The sequence below is a fragment of the Asparagus officinalis genome, chromosome 4 (assembly GCF_001876935.1).
Source record: "Asparagus officinalis chromosome 4, Aspof.V1, whole genome shotgun sequence".
Taxonomy (NCBI): Eukaryota; Viridiplantae; Streptophyta; class Magnoliopsida; order Asparagales; family Asparagaceae; genus Asparagus; species Asparagus officinalis.
In genome coordinates this window covers 6,381,237-6,403,434 of record NC_033797.1, presented here as the reverse complement: position 1 = coordinate 6,403,434, position 22,198 = coordinate 6,381,237, and the positions used below count along the sequence as shown (strand labels likewise).

General features: G+C 41.2%; 2 protein-coding genes and 2 pseudogenes across 4 annotated transcripts in view; 3 read left to right on the top strand and 1 right to left on the bottom strand.

Annotated features, from left to right (window-relative positions):
* Positions 1–22,198, bottom strand: part of LOC109836464 (pentatricopeptide repeat-containing protein At3g57430, chloroplastic-like) — a 52,637-nt gene that overhangs the window by 4,248 nt on the left and 26,191 nt on the right. For all 3 annotated transcript variants that reach the window (XM_020404361.1, XM_020404360.1, XM_020404362.1), the window contains 2 exons: positions 13,272–13,332; positions 1,936–2,059 (listed from right to left, as the gene is read on the bottom strand). The gene's annotated coding sequence lies outside the window, so the exon portion shown is untranslated. The remainder of the gene's footprint in view (positions 1–1,935; positions 2,060–13,271; positions 13,333–22,198) is intronic.
* On the top strand, positions 2,493–4,046 carry LOC109836466 (probable indole-3-pyruvate monooxygenase YUCCA9). The gene has a single exon (XM_020404364.1). The coding sequence runs from the start codon at positions 2,634–2,636 to the stop codon at positions 3,888–3,890; it is 1,257 nt and encodes a 418-aa protein (XP_020259953.1). The 5' UTR covers positions 2,493–2,633; the 3' UTR covers positions 3,891–4,046.
* LOC109836469 lies at positions 14,134–15,527 on the top strand (annotated as a pseudogene).
* Positions 18,260–19,770, top strand: LOC109836465 (annotated as a pseudogene).

Here is a 22,198-nt window from a genome sequence, read left to right as displayed (position 1 = left end):
GTGTGGTATTTGATTCAATAACGCCAAATAGGAGTACCAATCTTTTAAGTATAATCGTCATCCTTCCCAACTGAAGATTCTTATTTTCATTAGTCAATTAGTCACAAATTAATGTGTACACTTTACAAACTAACACCCAAAAAAAACTTTTCGTAATCCTCCATTATTAGTAGATGAGATTCTTATGATGATTAGGAATCCAACAGAAATGATTTGTAATTCTTCACCCTTTTTTCTTTAGTTCTCAAGATTCTTCCTTGAGATTATCATTATTCAGGAACTAATTGCGCCTGTTGTTCATGACATTTGAGAACATTTGTTTAGCAACTAATCACACATTTTTCATCACTTTGAACAATCTAAACTCTTACAAAAGAGTTGAGCCTTCTTCCTTCGTTGTAGCATCTTACATTTAATTTATTGAGAAGCTGAATACTGCATGGAGCCAGCTTAAACCCTACACATTCCAACCATATCCATACCTAATAGCCGTGCGATCTTGGTGGGACGATTGTTGAATATTTGTAGTAAATTTATCAATTACTAGAATTTTTGCAAGAGCAATAAAATACTTCCATTCACATGGCAATGTCAACTTACATGTATATAATCAACAATTGTTCATATGTGCTTTATATCCCGTTAGTATACATACATCTCAATAAACCAAACCAATACCTTATCTCAATATATATTATGTATATTAATAATTAGTCAATGAATCTAACCAACCAACCCTCTCATAGAAATCCAATGGGCCCTCTCCAATCATCAAGCAGAATCAAGAGTCATACCTTGCAGGTCCCATGAGTTCATAGGAATATCAAACAAACCCTTACTTATTCTCAATGCACAGTAGTATCTATTAAAGCAAGATCCTATAGAAGAACTTCAAGCTCACAAAGATTCGGAAGAATTATTCTAGTCCAAAACAAAGGCATTCCTCAATTGAATAGCCCTTAGGAAGCTACCAAGAAGTTTAATTCCCAATCATTTTTCATCTTTTTCACAACCTTTTAAAGCATGAGCAAACCCAAGCATCCTTAGTGGACCTACACTCACTTTCTATGTCAGTTACTGTATAGCATTAGCCTCTACTTAACTAAAAGGTCTTGCCCACAAGCTTGCTTTAACAGCCAGGAACCAGATCAATGGAGATAACCGACCACGGAAGTGCCTAGAAGAAACCCCCGAGATTTCACTAAAATATTATAATTCTGACGCACTATAACGTGGCCATGTTTTTCTTCACACCACATGCCCTTCTCCTAGGAGATAGTTAAGGTGATTCTAAGAGAAGTAAGGAATGATACGCACATCCCTATCTCTCATCAATAGAAGGATGATACAAATATTCTCATATCATGTTTCTAGTCAGACTTCTGGTTTAAGAAGCTTACTAGAAAATTAGGAGAACTAAAGATTGTGAGATGCTTACACTCATCTCAAGGAGCATACATTAATATAAGCTTAGCTCTCTTTTTTCTCTCCATGTCATGAAAAGGAGAGGGAAAGGAAGACCAAACTTCATGCACATGCCTCACATACCAAGGAGCTATCACTTTTGAAAGTAGAGAGTGGAGGCCAGTATCACTTCCCTGTAAACAGTTTTTTACTAAGGTAATTCTCTGAAAACAGCTTGCAACACGATTGAAAAAAGCATGAAACCTCTATGTAAAATTTCTGCGTAAGGTATTATCAGAACTTTTTGCTATATTCATTTACACCTTCTACTCTGCTAAAGTAGATTTTCAACCATATTTTATGTTGTAATGACTAAATTAATGAGAACGGAGAGACGTTGATTTACGAGGTCAAGATAAAGGAAGAGCAGAAAGAAGCATCAAAGAAAATGACTGCAGAATTAAGAAAGAACATGGTATCCAAAAGAAGGAAATAAATGGAAAAGCAATTAAAGACAAGTTTGTATGGTACCTCAAAGCAATAGGGAGACCATAGACATGGAATTTTACTGCACAAATTATATTGGACTGAACCTCCGAGAACAATTAGGTAAATTTTGTTCGAAAAAGAGACAAGTCATTAGTTGTATGGTATCCTGAAAAAACAGTAAAAACAGATAGAAAATATTCAGCATCAATCTCACAGCATAATGTTTTACTGCATGTGTCAGAGAATTAATGCAGCGGCTTGTGAAAAAGATTCTAACTCGAAATGTAAAGCTGAAATTTTTAAATCAAGCTTCCTCCATTCAAAGATTCCACAGGACAAGCTACAATCTAAAGAGTAACAAAAAAAAACATAAACTAATTATGGTTTTTAATTACTCCCATAAATTATACTTGAAGATATTGGCCTAAAAATAAATTATAGCATTCAAACTAGAGGAACTTTAAAAAATAAGATGGCATCAGTTTATGATTTGAGAAAGCCACCACCTTTACTCCCATCACATGCATCTCCCATTGAATCCCCTCTATTTAAACATCCCCTCCCTCCCATTCTTCTTCACTAAACTCCTACAACACAAACTCCATCACGTACAACAGCTTAAAATTTCTCCCAGTTTAAACTTCTTTCTACCCATCTCCATTAGAAAAGAGCTAAGAAGCTCTCAACCTCCAACTTTAAACCTATCCATTCCAATCTAGAAATTAACTGTTCAATCTATCATGGGTCCTCAATTGCCCGATAGCGTTGACTTCCTATCTAGAAAATGTATGTGGGTAAATGGGCCCATCATCGTCGGTGCAGGCCCCTCAGGCCTCGCGGTAGCTGCCTCTCTAAAAGAGCGTGGCGTCCCATATGTTATCCTTGAGCGTTCTGATTGCATTGCATCCCTCTGGCAGAAGAGAACCTACGACCGCCTCAAGCTTCACCTCCCCAAACAATTCTGTCAACTCCCAGGGCTCCTTTTCCCTGATTCCTACCCAGAGTACCCTTGCAAGAAACAATTCGTAGATTATTTGGAGTCCTATGCCAAACATTTCGATATCAGCCCAAAATTCAATCAATCAGTTCAGTCAGCAAAATATAACGAAACAAGTGGTCTATGGCATGTCAGGGCCATAGAAACGCAACACGAAGAAGTAGAGTACATCGGTAAATGGCTAGTTGTGGCTACAGGTGAGAACACCGAGAGAGTGGTCCCCGATATGGACGGATTGGTGTCATTTGGAAGCGAAGTTACCCATGCTTCCGACTACAAATCTGGTGAAGCTTACCGAGGAAAAAAGGTCTTGGTGGTCGGATGTGGCAATTCCGGCATGGAGGTCTGTCTCGACCTCTGTGATCATGATGCATTCCCTTCCATGGTGGTTCGTGACTCTGTTCATGTGTTGCCAAGAGAAGTCTACGGGAAATCGACATTTGAGTTGTCCGTTTTCCTAATGAAATGGCTGCCATTGTGGTTGGTTGACAAGATAATGCTTGTTGTCGCTTGGTTTGTGCTCGGAAGCTTAGAGAGGTATGGGCTGAAGAGACCATCAGTCGGCCCTTTGGAGCTTAAGACCACACATGGCAGGACCCCTGTTTTGGATTATGGAGCTCTGAGCAAGATAAAGTCTGGTGAAATTGAGGTGGTACCTGGCGTCAAGAGATTTATGCTTGGAAGAGTTGAGTTTGTCGATGGCCGAGTTCTTGAATTTGATGCTGTTGTCATGGCCACAGGGTACCGCAGCAATGTTCCATATTGGCTGCAGGGAACCGATTTCTTCTCCAAAGACGGGATGCCGAAGGCACAGTTCCCAAACGCATGGAAAGGGAAGTCTGGGCTTTATACTGCTGGCTTCACAAGAAGAGGTTTGGCTGGTGCTTCCTCTGATGCAGTGAAGGTGGCAAAGGATCTGAGCAAAGCATGGAAAGAGGAAACGCAGCAGGCCAAGAAGCTAGTCTCCTGTCACAGGAGATGCATCTCGCAAATCTACTAATCAACTCTGAAGTTGATTTTCTTTTTTATGTGTCATAGTACGAGTATTTGGTTTAAGTGAGACTAGTGTAGCTAGAGTCAGAAAAGGATGAGAACAGAGCCCTCTCTCAGGAGCCCAGAATTTTTGGAAAATGGGCGTTATGTACCTACAGTTGAGATGATGAGGCTTTTCTATTATCTTTTGTAACTTTGTACAGATATTTCAAAATTCAAGATTGTTGACCTCATATCTTCCTCTTTCTTCTTCGCTTTTCACTTGTCCTCACTTCTCTTGAGTTTGCATTATAGTTCTGTGTTGTTACGATCATAAAGAAATGCAGGTATAATTGGGCAACTGTACTTACTTTCATTGGGCTTCCAGCGAACTACACCTACATTTATCAGGGTACAGTCTTAACATCCAAACCAGCCTTTTTACAGTGTACAATTTTAACATATGGATCTGACTCGCAAGAATGTAGCTCTTGTTTCTAGCACGGTTAAGAAGTGAGTCAGAATGCTTAATGTGTCGTTGTGCCTTCTAAAAGCATATGTTTTTTACCTTGTTCAAGTTTTTGAGTTTTCCATAAAAAATGCCCTCTTTCCCCTTAAAAATTAAAGTTTTTTTTTGGTTTTTTTTGCTATTTTTCTAGATTTAATCTAGTGTACAATAATTTGGTGCGATACTTGAATGTAAATATTGTCTCCTACAGTAACTCACCGTATCTACAGATGGATAAGGAATTAAGGATTGATTTCAACTTGGGGAAATACTTGAATATGAACTATCTAGGTAATTGCTAAATTTTTCACCAGGCTTTCACAACTGAAATATGATGAATACGTAAATAGATCACCTTCAGTATTCATACCTAATATTGATGCAATCTTGGTTGGATGATCATGGGTGGTTCTTATTCTGAATGCTTTTAGTTATTTTTTAATCACTTTCTCGAATGGACTCAATTATTAGCAGAAGTAACAAAATACTTCTGTTCACATGGGACAATCAACTTAGATGTGTAATCAACTGTTGACATATTAGTATTATTAGGGACTTATTTATAAGTTTTGTAGCGGGCCTATATAAAGGCCCAAGAGATCTCATAATGATTTAGGGTTTTCATTCGTTTCATGGTATCAGAGCCGGCTGCCCCTCCTCTCCTCTCCTAGCCGCCGCCCCCTCCCCCCACTTCGCCGGCCGCCTCTCTCCCCACCCCTCCTCGGAGACGAACCCCACAGACCCCCCCACTTTCGGCCGATCTGCCCCTCTGCCCGATTCCCCACCTCGACCCCCCCCCTTGACCCCGATCCCCTGCTATCCCCTGACCCCGAACCCCCGCTGTTCACCAACCTCCAGACCCCGATCCCCTCCCCCCTACAGCGATCCCCCCACCTGAGCCACCGGATCACCCCCCTGACCAGCGATCCCCCCAACCCGAACCCCCTGACCCACCGGATCACCCCTACCTGCAGCCCCCCCCATCCTACCCTCGACACAACCAGTCACCCCCCCACTCCTCCGACCATGCCCCCCCCCCCCCCCCCCCCGTTCCGCGATCAGCCACCCCCCTTCCATCATTCCCGCGAATCACCAACACCGCCCTCGCGTATGCATCCTGCTCGAACCTCGAGTTTGGCATGGGTTCCCTTGACTCAGTCCTCGAACTGATGACAGGAAGAGTTTATATCTCACATCGATGAGGTATATAACTGTTTTTGGTTCTTGTTTCCTCTGAGAAACAAGAATTTGTTTGAGATCCTACTCTTGTTGTGCAGTAGAGGTGCTGCCGAAATTTTTACTGCACACAACAAGGGTTGGAAGAGAAGGTGAACAGGTGGTGGGTCTGAAGCCTATTCGATGGAGGAGATCATCAAGAAGTTGAACCCCGCGGAGGTGTTAACTTTGATGAAGCTAATGAAGTTGTCGGCTGGTGAGAGTGCGACAAAACCATCGAAGAAGTTGGAGCTTCCGACCATCGATCTGAAGCTTGATGGACCGAGTACGTACCTGAGCTGGTCGCGACGGGTGAGATACACCCTTGCAGGGAGGAACCTGGAGGGTTACTTGACAGGAGAGGCGACAGAACCGGAGGAGGACTCGGAGGGAAGAGATGAGTGGAAGACCACTCATATGTTGGTGTACATCTGGCTTCTCAACTCCTTGGTCCCAACGATCGCCGCCACGGTAGATGGCATTGAGAAGGTGAAGGACGTCTGGGAGAAGTTGAAGAGGACGTATGATGGAGTGGGGAATAACCTGAGGGTATTCCAGATTAAAGGAGAGATCGACGCCACAGTCCAGGGAGAAAGGACTGTACAGGAATATGCTACAGAGTTGGAACGCCTGTGGCTGGATTATGATCATTTCTCTCCCCGGGCTAGCTGCAAGGACCCGGGATGTAAAGAGCGGGAGGCCTTTCTACAAGAGAGGACTATGGTGTTTCTCAAGGGATTGACATCAGAGTTCGCTCAGCGAATTGCATTGCTGCTCGCTCATCCGAAGATTCCCACGCTTGAGGAGGCTATCTCTGCTATGATCCAGGAGGAGACTCGCATTCGGCTGCAGGCGGGGACAGGTGGACTTCCTGTGGTGAAGTCAGCACTGGCAGCCTCTAGCAACACTGGATCTAGGGGAGAGACCCGACAGTGCTACAACTGCGGTGCGGTGGGTCATCTACGACATGCTTGCACCAAGCCATCCAAGGAAGGAGATTCAGGTGGACGTGGACAGTTCGGAGGTCGTGGTCGTGGCCGTGGGGGTCGACGAGTGGACAGTTCGGAGGTCGTGGTCGTGGCCGTGGGGGTCGACGAGGTGGAAGAGGAGCAGGAAATCGGGCAAATCTGACAGTAACAGAAGAAGAAGAAGCTGATGTGGTCTTTACAGAGGAGGATCGTGCTCTCCTCACGATGCTCAGAAAAAAACCGCAAGTAGCAGGGGATGGAGATTTGAGGAATGGGACCGCGGAAGCATCTACTTCGTTCTTCGTCAGAGGCAACACTGCTACCTATGCTCATCCGAACAAAGGTACTGATGACATACATGCTCTTGCTTCTATGTCTCCTGACAGATCATCAGCATGGATAGTCGACTCCGGTGCGTCTTGTCATGTGACAGGTAATGCTAGTGAGTTCTCATCATATACTCACTTAGCATCGCCTGATAGTATTCAAACAGCTGATGGTACATTTCAGCCGGTGGTTGGTAAGGGTACAGTTGATTGTACTGGTTCTGTAACTTTGTCCAATGTTTTGCATGCTCCTTCCTTTCCAGTCAATCTTTTGTCCATTAGTTCTATCATCCTCCAACTAAAATGCATTGTTTCTTTTGATATTCCCAATGTAATTTTCCAGGAGAAGGGGACAGGACGGAGACTTGGGACTGGCACATGACGTAGTGGACTGTGGTATCTGGATCGTGAAGGGCTGGATTCAGCATTGGTGTCAGTCATAGAGGAAGCAGGAGTAGGATCTAAAATGAGTGCTGAAAATGAGTTAATGCTCCATCACCAGCGTTTGGGACACTCATCCTTTAGTGTTTTAGGTAGATTGTATCCTTCTTTATTTGAGAAAGCAAATAAACAGAAACTTGTGTGTGATGCATGTGAGTTTGGAAAGCTTACTAGAAGCTCTTATGTTAGTTCTGGTCATAGAAGTTCTCATGCATTTGACCTGGTACATTCAGATGTTTGGGGGCCTTGTTCCACAAGTTCTATGAATGGATACAAATATTTTGTTACATTTATTGATTGCTTCTCTCGTGTTACTTGGTTATACCTGATGAAGAATAAGAGTGATGTGTTTGGGTGCTTCCAAAATTTTCATAAGACTGTTCAGACTCAATACGGAGCAGTGGTGAAAGTATTGAGGTCAGATAATGGGACAGAGTATACCAACAGAGCCCTTGAAGAATATTTGTCAGCTCAAGGAATACATCACCAGACAACCTGTCCATACACTCCAGCACAGAATGGGGTAGCGGAAAGGAAGAACAGACATCTTTTAGAGGTTGCTAGAAGCATGATGATCTCTATGAATGTCCCAGAGACATTATGGGGACAAGCAGTATTGACCGCAGCAGCGTTGATCAACAGAATGCCCTCGAGAGTGCTGGATTGGAAGTCTCCGTGTGAGATATTGAAGGGAGATAATGGTGGGATCCTTCCACTCAAAGTGTTTGGCTGTGTGTGCTTTGTGAAGGACAACAGGCCGTCTGTCGGGAAGCTTGCCCCTAGAGCTGTGAAGTGTATCTTTGTGGGATATTCTGCTACTCAGAAGGGATATGTTTGCTGGAGCCCGGTGGAAAAAAATTGTTTGTGAGCATGGGTGTGCACTTTCGAGAACTTGAGCCATATTACACCCAGAAGGTAACTTCATCTGCTGGTAACTCGCCCAGTACTAGAAGTATGGGGCGAGAGGAGGAGAATGGTGAGAGACCGAAGAACAATGTGGAGAAATCCATTTCTGTAACGATTCCTTGGGAGGGAGAATTGGTTGAGGAGGAGTTGGTTGAGGAGGAGCAGGAGAATCACGAAGAAAAGGAAAATGAGACAAGAGGTGTTAGGCCCACTGTTCAGGGGGAGCTACTAACCTATAGTAGGAAGGGAAACAAATTGCAGGAGCAGTACCTACAGTGCCACTAGTGCTGCCAAGTCTCTTGCCAACGCCTACCCCGACTCCTGAAATTCCTATACCACCACCAATTTCATCCCAAGGTGATAACACTCCTACTGATAACATTCCTCTCCCTAATCCTCCCACACCAATATCAGTACGGAGGACTACTTGCAGTAATGCGGGACATCCTCCCGATAGATATGGTTGGGATCTTGCCCAGTATGTATCATATTCTAGTATCCACCCTGCATATGGAGCATTCATTGCATCATTGGACTCTGTTACTGTACCTAATAATTGGCAGGTTGCTAAGAAGGACCCATTGCATCATTGGACTCTGTTACTGTACCTAATAATTGGCAGGTTGCTAAGAAGGACCCAAAATGGAAAACGGCTATGCACAAGGAGCTAGGAGCTCTAGAGAAGAACCGTACTTGGGAGCTAGTAAAGTTACCAGTAGGAAAGAGAGCAGTTGGATGCAAGTGGGTCTTTACTGTGAAGCAGAATCCAGATGGACAAGTTGAGCGCTACAAGGCTCGTCTGGTGGCAAAAGGGTATAGTCAGACCTATGGCATCGATTATGATGAGACTTTTGCACCGGTGGCGAAGATGAGCACTGTTCGGACCTTAATCTCTCTGGCAGTAAATGGTGGATGGAAGCTACACCAACTAGATGTGAAGAATGCATTTCTTCATGGAGATCTAGTGGAGGAGGTATACATGGAGATACCACCAGGATTTGGTACAGATCAGACAGTGGGAAAGGTCTGCAGATTGAAGAAGTCTCTCTATGGTCTGAAGCAATCTCCCCGTGCTTGGTTCGACAGATTCAGAAGGGCTATGATTGGTATGGGATACCAACAGATCAACGCCGACCATACAGTGTTCTTTCGACGGAGTGGAGGCCACATTACTATGCTTGCGGTATATGTGGATGATATGATTATTACAGGGGATGATGAGAAGGAGATTGCCCAACTCAAAGTGAGACTGGGTAAGGAATTTGAGGTGAAAGATCTTGGCTTGCTTAGATACTTTCTTGGAATAGAGATAGCTCGAGGAGCGGAAGGGATCATCCTATCCCAGAGAAAGTATGCACTGGATCTTCTCAAAGAGACAGGAATGTTAGGGTGCAAACCTGCAACTACACCGATCGACCAGAGGTTCAAGCTAGGTGCTGAGGCTGGAGAACCAGTTGATCGTGACAGATATCAGAGGTTGGTGGGAAGGCTGATCTATTTGAGTCACACACGTCCTGATATCTCCTTTGCAGTAAGCGTGGTGAGTCGCTACATGCACGATCCGAGGAAGGGTCATATGGACGCTGTGTACCAGATTCTGAGATATTTAAAGAGTGCCCCCGGAAAGGGGCTGATATTCAGAAAGAATGGACATGTGAACATCGAGGGTTATTGCGACTCTGACTGGGCTAGCTGTGCTGATGACAGGAGGTCCACCTCAGGATATTGCATCTTTATAGGAGGTAACTTAGTCTCGTGGAAGAGCAAGAAGCAGTCAGTGGTGGCGAGGTCGACAGCTGAGGCAGAGTATAGAGCTATGGCCTTAGGAGTTGCTGAGTTGCTATGGTTGAAGAGTATGCTGGTGGAGCTGAAGCTGGATCAAGGAGCTAAGATGAAGCTATGGTGTGACAACAAGTCAGCTATCAGTATTGCCAACAACCCAGTGCAGCATGATAGAACCAAACACATCGAGATCGATAGGTTCTTCATCAAAGAGAAGTTGGATAGTGGACTACTGGAGCTAAGTCATGTTTCGACTAAGGACCAGGCAGCAGATTGTCTGACTAAAGGACTCAGCTCAGTAGATATGATTAGAGGATGTGACAAGATGGGCTTAATAGATATCTTTCGCCCATCTTGAGGAGGAGTGTTGACATATTAGTATTATTAGGGACTTATTTGTAAGTTTTGTAGGGGCCTATATAAAGCCCAAGAGATCTCATAATGATTTAGGGTTTTCATTCGTTTCATCAACATATACTCGTATGTATAAAAATAAGTAATTAAGAACTGTAACCAACCAACCCTCTTTTAGAAACCCAATGGGCACTCTACAATCATCAAGCAGAATCAAGAACTACACCTTGCTTATTCTCTTTATGGAGATAGGATTCTTAAAGAAACATCCAAGTTAAGCAAAACTTCAAGCTAACAGAGGTTTGAGAGAAGCCTTCTAGTTCTCAACAAAGACATTCCTCATTGAATAGCCCCTAGGAAGCCACCTGGAACCCAGCTCCACAGCTCCTCACCATATCATTAGTTTATCCCCCATCTTTTTCACAATCTTTTGAGCGTTCAAAACCTAGTATATTCAGTACCTTCACTCACTTTCTGTGCTAGTTTACTGGATAACCTGTACTCAACTAGAAAGTCTTGCCCACAAGCTTCGCGTTAACAGGGAGGATATATTTCAATAAAATCTTATCCTAACACGCTCTAAAATACTTAGGGTGATTCTGAGAGAATGAAGGAATGATGCGCACCCCTACATCTCGTAAATAGAATAACTATACAAATTTTCTCATATCACCTGTTTAGTGAGGGCTTTGGTTAAGAATTACTAGAAAGTGAGGAGAACTAAAGCTTCTGAGATGGCTTTTGTCATTGACTCATTGCAAGAATCAAAGGTTAATATGAGTTTAGTACTCAGTGCACAAGCTTGGTTCTCTTATTTCTCTCCATGAAAAGGAGAGAGACTAGGAAAACGAAGCCTCATGCACATGCCTCACGGAACCAAAGAGCCCTCACTCTTTAAACTAGAGAGTGGAATCCTGTGTCACTTCCCCAGATCATCCTTATCAAAGGAACACATGTTCTTATCTTTTCTCTGTGAACAGTCTTTTCCTGAGGATTCCCTGTAAACAGCTCGCAACAAAATAAAGAACAAAGCAAACTCTATGTAGAAGTTTCACATGAAGGATGATCAGAACTTTCGGCCATATTAGTTTCACACCTTTTAATCTTCTAAATTAGATTGTCGGTGACCCATATCACATTAACCAATAACTTTTGATGTTATGGTATAATAACTAAATGAAGTGAGAATCTTCATGGCAATTGCGATGTTGAGGAAATAGAAAGAACTAGCACTTAAAAATAGCGCTCCTAAGAAACAACGAGAGAGTAATTAAAACTCAACATATTTGTCCTATCCACAATTTGGATGTCAATTTCTATATGGAACATGATATGGTCATTTCCTAGAAGTCGGGAACGTAGGACGCTATAGTGAACCTGTGTTCAGTCATCCCAGAATCGAGTGGAACACGACCCAATTCACCAACTCCAGCGACCCAATTTAGAATTCAAACCAATTAAAATTTTGAAAAAAAATAACTATTTTTTAAAAGAATAAACGACAAAACATGTGAGAAATTGAGCAAATAAAGTACACATACCTTAATTGCAACATGATTATTAAGGCTCTTTTACCATTACTGATATTAACTAGCATCTCTTAAATTTGACTCTTGCAAAAGCTCTAATTCCTCCATTTAAGAACTAAACCTAAAGCATACCTTGTTCCCTAACTTACGGTATAAGCCTACCTCACTCCGATTCCTAATGACTAATGTACCACGCTCCCGTACCCGTACCGTGAACCGGAACAAAGCAGGTTCCATGCAACTATGGGTCATTTCACTTGAAAAATGCCAGGTAATAAGAGATTAAGCTTTATAAACGGAAAATGTCAAATGCAAATATTTGGAAAATGGCATGCAACTTGCATGCGAAATATATCACTAGAAGAGTACTTTTTCCCCTTCGGAAAGATTATATTTATTTCTTTTGGAGTTTAAAGTGCAACTTGCAAAAAAGAAAGTTCAAACTCTTAGAATAACATGCAATAAGATTAGAGATAGAAACAAGATTAGAGGAGAAAGAGAAATTTTTGTGCAAGAGTGGTTGAATGTGGCGGGAATGCGTGCAACCTTTCATATAGGGCCCAATCATCTTGAGTTCTTCCAATAGACGAAACAAAAAACTAGAAATTCACTACTGGATCCTAGAGATATCCGTAAACGAATTTTCGAAGAGAACAATGTCTGATTTCAATTTATCTATTAAACTAATATTACCCAATCAAGAGGAATTCAGACAGTTGGCAAAGGACCCACTAGTCACAGCGGTTAAAGATTACCGCTAAAAGAAGCATGGTGGCACCTTATGAAGCTCTAGGTTAAAAATTATTTTACAGGGGTAGGACAACCAATCTTTAATAATATCCAAACATTATTTTCAGGAAATTGATATAGTAAAACTTACTCGATACACATCATAAAAAAATTTAGGATATCTAATCTTCGATAGTGAAAAGAATTGTGGTTAGGAGATGCTGGTTTACAAGGTCATGAGAAAGGGAGATCAGAAAGGAGCAAAAATAACAATTGTCGAATTAAGTAACCAGAGTTGAACCTTTTAGTGTGTCAGCAAGACACTTGTGAAATCGAAATTGTTAAACCATTAAACAATTAACAACTGATGTAAAACTCCCCTTTAGTATATTGCCTTCACTAACTTAACCATGACAGCATTACAAGCATGCACTGAAACATGATTAATTAGATATCCCTTACAATAAAATTGCAATTAAATAAAAAAAACTATTGACTGAAAGAAGGTGCTTGCTAGAAGCCTGAGAGATGTCTAGGCTTTCTTGAAAGGAAATTAAATAGAAAAAGAAATAAAAAAAGATAAGTTTCAAAGGTTTTTCAAAAGAAGGGAAAAAATACGAAAATAAATAAATGACATAGTTTCTATGGTACCTCAAAACAGAAGGGAAACCAGAGACATGAATATTACTGCATAAAATATCCCGGACTGGACCTGAGAGAACAATTCAGTAAATTTTTGTGGGAAGAAGAAACAAGCGATAAGTTGTACAGTATCAATAAAATAACAGTGAAAACAGACGGGAAATAATCAGCAACAAGTTTACAGCAAGAGTCCTGTTTTACTGAATTTAGTGTGTCAGAGCACTGATGTAGGGGCTTGTGAAAACATTCTTACTTCGACTGTTATTCTGAAGAATTCAAATCAAGTTTCCTTCATCCAAAGATTCTACACGATAAGCACTGAACTAAGGAATAGGAACGAGGAAAAATTAACTCACTAAATCACCCCTGTAAACTATGCTACAACATATTGGCCTAGTAATAAACTATAGCAGTCAAACTAATCAAAAATTAAAAAAAAAACATAAAAACAATAAAAAAAATAAAAAAGAGGAAGCGGTATGCAAGCTTATGATTTGAGAAAGCCACCACCTTTACCTCCATCACATGCATCTCTCATTGACTCCCCTCTATTTAAACACCCCCTCCCTCCCATTCTTCTTCACTAAACTCCTACAACACAAACTCCATTACCATCAACAACCAAAACCTTTAGACCCCTCCCTCCCATTCTTCTACACTAAACTCCTATAATACAAACTCCATAACCATCAACAACCAAAACCTTTGTCTAAGTTTCAATTACCTTCTTCCTATCTCAATTAGCAAAGAGTAAAAAAGCTCTAAAACTCCAATCTCAAACCAATTCATCCCAATTTAGATACTACCAATTGTTCAATCTATCATGGGTCCTCAATTGCCCGATAGCGTTGACTTCCTATCTAGGAAATGTATGTGGGTAAATGGGCCCATCATCATTGGTGCAGGCCCCTCAGGCCTCGCGGTAGCTGCCTCTCTAAAAGAGCATGGCGTCCCATACGTTATCCTTGAGCGTTCTGATTGCATTGCATCCCTCTGGCAGAAGAGAACCTACGACCGCCTCAAACTTCACCTCCCCAAACAATTCTGTCAACTCCCAGGACTCCTTTTCCCTGATTCCTACCCAGAGTACCCTTGCAAGAAACAATTCGTAGACTATTTGGAGTCCTATGCCAAACATTTCAATATCAGCCCAAAATTCAATCAATCAGTTCAATCAGCAAAATATAACGAAACAAGCGGTCTATGGCATGTCAGGGCCATAGGAACGCAACACGAAGAAGTAGAGTACATCGGTAAATGGCTAGTTGTGGCTACAGGTGAGAACACCGAGAGAGTGGTCCCCGATATGGACGGATTGGTGTCATTTGGAAGCGAAGTTACCCATGCTTCCGACTACAAATCTGGTGAAGCTTACCGAGGAAAAAAAGGTCTTGGTGGTCGGATGTGGCAATTCCGGCATGGAGGTCTGTCTCGACCTCTGTGATCATGATGCATTCCCTTCCATGGTGGTTCGTGACTCTGTTCATGTGTTGCCAAGAGAAGTCTATGGGAAATCGACATTTGAGTTGTCCGTTTTCCTAATGAAATGGCTGCCATTGTGGTTGGTTGACAAGATAATGCTTGTTGTCGCTTGGTTTGTGCTTGGAAGCTTAGAGAGGTATGGGCTGAAGAGACCATCAGTCGGCCCTTTGGAGCTTAAGACCACACATGGCAGGACCCCTGTTTTGGATTATGGAGCTCTGAGCAAGATAAAGTCTGGTGAAATTGAGGTGGTACCTGGCGTAAAGAGATTTATGCCTGGAAGAGTTGAGTTTGTCGATGGCCGAGTTCTTGAATTTGATGCTGTTGTCATGGCCACAGGGTACCACAGCAATGTTCCATATTGGCTGCAGGGAACCGATTTCTTCTCCAAAGACGGGATGCCGAAGGCACAGTTCCCAAACGCATGGAAAGGGAAGTCTGGGCTTTATACTGCTGGTTTCACAAGAAGAGGTTTGGCTGGTGCTTCCTCTGATGCAGTGAAGGTGGCAAAGGATCTGAGCAAAGCATGGAAAGAGGAAACGCAGCAGGCCAAGAAGCTAGTCTCCTGTCACAGGAGATGCATCTCGCAAATCTACTAATCAACTCTGAAGTTGATTTTCTTTTTTATGTGTCATAGTACGAGTATTTGGTTTGAGTGAGACTAGTGTAGCTAGAGTCAGAAAAGGATGAGAACAGAGCCCTCTCTCAGGAGCCCAGAATTTTTGGAAAATGGGCGTTATGTACCTACAGTTGAGATGATGAGGCTTTTCTATTATCTTTTGTAACTTTGTACAACATTTCAAAACATTCGAAATCTGATATTTTCCTAATGGATCGATAACTAACCTAAGATATTTCTCTCTCATCTTCTCTAGGTTTGTTTTATAGTATGCTGTTCTCAGTTAATATTTGGCAACTATGCTCCTCACTTTTATTGATGCATTTGAAGTTTTCCAGTTTTCCACTAAATAAAAAAGGCCTTCTTTCCCAAGGAAAAAAAATTCTCCAGTTTTATTTTCCTATTTTATCTAGCCTTAATTTATGCATAGAAGAAATTTGGGGGTTTTGCTTCAATATGAAGCATGTATCCTCCTGGAACTTACCATAGCCACAGATCGCTAAGGACTGATTTCACTTATATCCACATTTAAGAATAAATTGATAATTGTCTTTGCCGGGCCTTGTCGAATGAAATATGATGAAATGTATGTAGATCACATTAATACTCATGCAATCTCGTCTGGATAATCACATCTGGTTCTTATTCTGAATGAATTTAGTAAATTTATCAATCATTTTCTAGAATTGACTCAATTATTTGTATAAATATTAAAGATACTACTTATCACATGGTACTAAACTTACATGTGTAATCAACAAAATGAACATATGTATATACTTTACTGGTATACACAACCTTACTAAACCAATCTAACACCTCTCAAATTTATGTATAGGGTTAAGTAATTAAGAAAACTAACCAAACTAAGCCTCATTAGAAATCCAGTGGCCCATCTCAAATCATCAAGAATCAAGAGCCGCACCTTGTAGGTCCAATTAATTCATAGGCATATTAAGTAGACCCTCATTTATTATCTGTATATCAGTTTGATCTATTAAAGCAAGATCCTATTTAAGGAAAACTCCAAGCTAATAAAGATTTGAGAGAAATCTTCTAGGACATTCTGTGTTGAGTAGCTCCTAGGAAGCAATCCAGAAGCTAGCTCCACATCATCTTCTGATTTTCCTTTTTTCCGCAATCGTCACTTGACTTCTCACTCACGTTCCATGTTAGTTTACTGGGGTAACTTGCACTGAACAAGAAAGTCTTGCCAGCGGTCTTGCAGAGCTAGGATCCAGTAGAACCGGCCATATGAAATGTTTTGAAAAACTGTTATTCTAGGAGTTAGTTGAGGTAATTCGAAGAGAATGAAGGACTGATACGCACATACATACATCTCATAGATAGAATAAGGACACAAATTTCTCATATCACCTATCAAATAACACTTTCGATTAAAGAAATGCTAGAAAGTGAGGGGAACTAGAGGTGATGAGATGGCTATACTCATCTCAAGGACCATACATTAATATAAGTTTAGTACTCAAAGCACAAGATAAGCTCTCATTTTTCTCACTCATAAAAAGAAGAGAGACTAGGAAAACCAAGCCTCAAGCACAGGCCTCATAGAACCAAAGAGCTCTCAAACTAGAGAGCGCAATCCAGGATCACTTTCCCAGATCATCCTTATCAAAGGAGTTCATGTACCTTTTGTCGGTGAACATCCTATTTCTAATTCTCTGTAACCAGCTTGCAACAAAATAAAGAACCAAGAAATTCTCTGCAGAAGATTCACGTAAAGGATAATCAGAACTTTCGACTATATTTAGATTGTCGGTGACCCTTATCACACTACCAATATCTTTTGATCATATGGTGTACTAAGTAAATGAAGTGAAAATGTTCATGGCAATTAAAAAATTGAGCATATACAAACTGGTGGCTTAAAAATAGAGCTCTTAAGAAAAAACTAGAGAAGATTGTAAACTCAAAAACAAGGAGATTGGATCTTAAATATCTAGATGAAACAACTTCATGATAAAGGGAGAACGGAAAGACAGAATAAAAAACAGTAGTTACAGAAATAGAAACAGGAATTAAACCTTTAATCTATTTCCCAAGTATGAAAATACTGAACTACTATTGTTTAAAAATTAAACATTCTAGAAGTATTTAATACTCCTCTGTAGTATATTATCCTTTAACCTTAGTTATGCATAACAACATCTATAGCATGAATGTAAAACATGATTAAATACATATTCCTCAACAAAATTATGATTAGATAGAAACAGGTGGTCATGGGGGGAAAGGTGTATAAACCCTGAGAGAGGACTAGCCTTTTCAATAAGTGAAAAAAAGAGAGAAAGAAAATGTTGCATGGTATCTCAAAGAAGTAGTTAAGCCAAAGGCATGGAATATTACTGCACAAATTGTGTTGGACTGAATCTAGAGTCTAAAGAGCACTATGGTATATTTTGTCGAAAAAGGAAACCAACAATAAGTTTTATGGTATATTGAAATTATCAGTAAAAGCGGATGAGAAAAAATGAACATCAAATTCAACAACACAAGTATTGTTTAACTGAATTTAGTATGTCAGAGAATGTTTGTGCAAAGATTCTAACTTGGATTGTAGATTGTAATGCTGAAATATTCAAATCAAGTTATCTCTATTCAAAGATTCTACATGATAGACACAGAACTAAGTAATAACGAAGATGAAAAAAATATATCATTATATATGTTTTTAAAATACCCCCATAAACTATGCTATTAAGGTAGTAGCCTAGCAGTAAAGTATAGCAGTCAAACTACTCAAAACTTTAAAAAATAGAGAAGGTGGCACTCAGGATTATGATTTGAGAAAGCCACCACCATTGCTCCCATCACATGCATCTCTCATTGACCTCCCTCTATTTAAACACCCCCTCCCTTCTTCACTTAACTCCAACAACCAAAAGTCACCTACAACTTAACCTTTCTCTTAGTTTCAACTCCCCTCTTCCTATACCCATTAGCAAAAAAGAACGAAAGCTCTCAAACTCAAATTTCAAACCAATCCATTCCAATCTAGCAATTAAATTGTTCAATCTATCATGGGTGCTCGATTGCCCAATAACTTTGACGTCCTGTCTAGAAAATCGTTGTTGCTAAATGGGCCCATCATCGTTGGTGCAGGCCCTTCAGGCCTAGCAGTAGCTGCCTCTTTAAAAGTGTGTGGTGTCCCATACGTTATCCTTGAGCTTCTGATTGCACTGCATCCCTCCGGCAAAAGAGAACTGAGAACCTATGACCACCCCAAGCTTCACCTCCCCAAACAATTCTGTCAACTCCCCAGCTCCCCTTCCCTAATTCCTACCCAGAGTACCCTTGCAAGAAACAATTCGTAGACTATTTGGAGACCTATGCCAAATATTTTGATATCAGCTCAAAATTCAATCAATCAGTTCAGTCAGCAAAATATAACAAAAGAAGCTGTCTATGGCATGTCAGGACCATAGGACCTCAACATGAAGAAGTAGGATACATAGGCAAATGGCTAGTTGTGGCTACAGGTGAGAACGCCGAGAGAGTGATCCCTGATATGGACGGATTGGGGTCATTTTGGAAGCTTCCAATTACAAATCCGGTGAAGCTTACCAAGGAAAAAAGGTCTTGGTGGTCGGATGTGGCAATTCCGGCATGGAGGTCTGCCTCGACCTCTGTAATCATGATGCAATCCCTTCTATGGTGGTTCGTGACTCCATTCATGTGTTGCCAAGAGAAGTCTATGGGAAATCGACATTTGAGTTGTCCATTTTCTAATGAAATGGCTGCCATTGTGGTTGGTTGACAAGATAATACTTGTCGTTGCTTGGTTTGTGCTCCAGAGCTATGGTCCGAAGAGACCTTCAGTCGGCCCTTTGAGCTTAAGACTACACATGGTAGAAACCCTGTTTTGGATTATGGAGCTCTGAGCAAGATAATGTCTGGTGAAATTGAGGTGGTACCTGGGGTCAAGAGATTTATGCCTGGAAGAGTTGAGTTTGTTGATGGTGGAGTTCTTGAATTCGACGTTGTTGTCATGGCCACCGGATACAGCAGCAATGTTCCATATTGGCTGCAGGGAACAGATTTCTTCTCCAAAGACGGGATTCCAAAGGTACAGTTCCCAAACACATGGAAGAAGTCTGGACTTTATACTGCTGGCTTCACAATAAGAGGCTTGGCTGGTGCTTCCTCTGATGCAGTGAAGGTGGCAAAGGATCTAAGCAAAGGATGGAAAGAGGAAACAAGCCAAGAAGCTAGTCTCCTGTCAGATGCACCTCACAAATCTACTAATCAGCTTTATTTTTTATTTTTTTTAACTATGAAGATCTAGTTTCAGTGAGATTAATGTAGATAGTGTGAGAAAAGGATGTACCCTCTCTCAGGAGCCCAGATTTTTTATAAATGGGGCATTATGTACCTACAGTTGAGATGATGAGGCTTTTCTTTAACCTTTTTTCAACTTTGTACCCTATTTCGGAGCATATAAACTCGATGGAAGAAGCACCATTTTCCCTATGAATGGATTGTTAATCTTAGATATTCTCTCCCATTTTCTTTTTTCACTTGTTCTCACTTCTCTTGAGTTTGCTTATAGTTTTCTATTGGAAAGACTAGGAAATAAAAAGAAGAAGGGATTATTGGGCAACTTGACTTCTCACTTTAATTGAGCCTCCAATGAACTACACCTACCTTTCTCAGGTTAAAATCTTAACCTCCAAACCGTTCTTTTATAGATGATACAGTCATAAAATCTGAATCCTGCTTCTTGCCAGAATCGAGATCTAGTTTCATTTAGTAAAGAAATGAGTCAGAATTCTGAATATGTAAATTATGTAAATTATGTTCTTATTACAGTTGTGCCTCCTAGAAGAATGCATTCCCCTTGAATTTTCCATTTTTCCTAAAAAAAACTTTTTTCCCCTAAGAAAAAAGTTTTTCAGTGTTTTTTCTCATTTCTTTTAGACTTAATCTACGTGCACAAAAATTTTAAGTAACACTTGCAAAATTTATCATCGGGACTTCTCACTGAAATAAGATGAAAATGTATATAGATCACATTAACTAGCAATATTCTTCCCTAAAATTCATTCATCTTGGTTGGAGATTGTAGCTGGTCCTTATTTTGAATGCATCTGTCAATACCTTTCTAGAATTGATTCAATTATTTATAGTAAGGTTGGGCGTGGGCCGGGTCGACCCACGGGCTGACCTGGTCCAATCCGCCATGGGTCACAACCCGGCCCAATCCATAGTAAGCCAGACCCGACCAATGATATACCCAGGTCACATGCCAGGTCGAGTCTAGCCCTAGACCCAGGGTCAGAGAAGTAGGCTCTGTTGGAGCACGTGAAGAGATGCTTGTGGGGGCCACAAGCTTTGGAGAATTGAAATTGTCCAGCGAAGAATTGAAATTGTCCAGCGGTTCCACCTCGAAAGCCAGGCCCACCCGATTAACCTCCAAGCTATAAAATAAGAATAGGCTTTAACCTAGGGTTTTTGGCGTGCATGTGAGGGGTTGCAGATGGGGTTCATACAAAAGGCGGCTAGATTTTCTCTTTTGGATCAAGTACAGAGCAAAAAGGAGGTGCAAGGGCTTGGTGAAAACTGCAGCAAAGAAATTAAGGCAGCTACAGTGCTGAGAGAGAGAGGGGACTGTCTCGGGTTTTGTGAAGAGAGAAAAAGTATTTGGAGGCTGACCTTTTCTTATGAAGAAAAGCAAGGAGCCTATTTGAGGGTTTAGATTGTGAGAGTTGTAAACCCATTGTATTCTTTTTCTCTTTAATAGTAGATCCCCCCTCCTTACCCCGTGAACGTAGGCAGTTTGCCGAACCACGTAAAATTGGTTTGTTTGAGTTTGTGACCATTGCAATAGTTTTTAGGATCCCTCGACGCGCAGTCCTAGAGCTGACGAGAGGAAGAGCTAATATCCCACTTTGATGGGATATTATGCTTTAGATTCTTGTTCCCTTTGAGAAACAATAATTCTTATTGCGACCTAACTCTTGTTGTGCTGCCGAAATTTTCGCTGCGCGCAACAAGTGGTATCAGAGCCCAGATTCCAGATCTAGGGTTTGGTTGGAGGAGTAGATCAATTTGGAGGCTCGTTTAGGACTTCGTTGGTGATAAAGGTGGGATCTTTTGGTAAAGACTCTATCTTTTTAGTTTTGGATCTATTCTTCGTTCGTTGGTGCGTAAGATGTCGGGGAAAGAAGGTGCTTCGGGTGTCGAGGGTGGTGCTTCTAGCGCGAAGACCATTCAGAGTTTGAATATCCACTCTATGAAGATAGATGTGGAAAAATTTAATGGCACAAACAACTTTGGATTATGGAAATGCGAGGTTTTGGATACGCTGAACGCGCAGAATTTGGAGGATACATTGGAGTTAGATGGCAAGCCAGATGAGATTGAAGAAAAGGTTTGGAAGAAGATGAATCGAACGGCGTGTGGTGTGATTAGATCTTGTTTGACTCAAGATCTAAAATATGATGTGATGAATGAGACTTCTGCAAAGAAGATTTGGGAGATTCTTGAAAGCAAGTATCTGACAAAGAGTGTGGAAAATCGCTTGCATTTGAAGAGGAGACTTTATCGTTTCCAGTTGAAGAAGGGAACCTCCATTAGAGATCACATGAACCACTACACTAAGCTTCTTGCGGATTTGGCGAATGTGGATGTCGTGATTGAAGATGAGGACAAGGCGTTGCTGTTGTTGAGTTCCTTGCCCGACGAGGAATATGAGACATTCGTTCTTACTCTGATTAATGGGAAGGCGTCACTTTCGTATAGTGAGGTCACTACTGTACTTGTGAATTATCAGCTTCGAAAGAAGGATAAGGAGGCTTCAGTTGAGCCGGTAGCA

Bases quoted from the DNA above. Each gene is read 5' to 3' on its own strand.
- LOC109836466 (XM_020404364.1), top strand. From the start codon at position 2,634: ATGGGTCCTCAATTGCCCGATAGCGTTGACTTCCTATCTAGAAAATGT.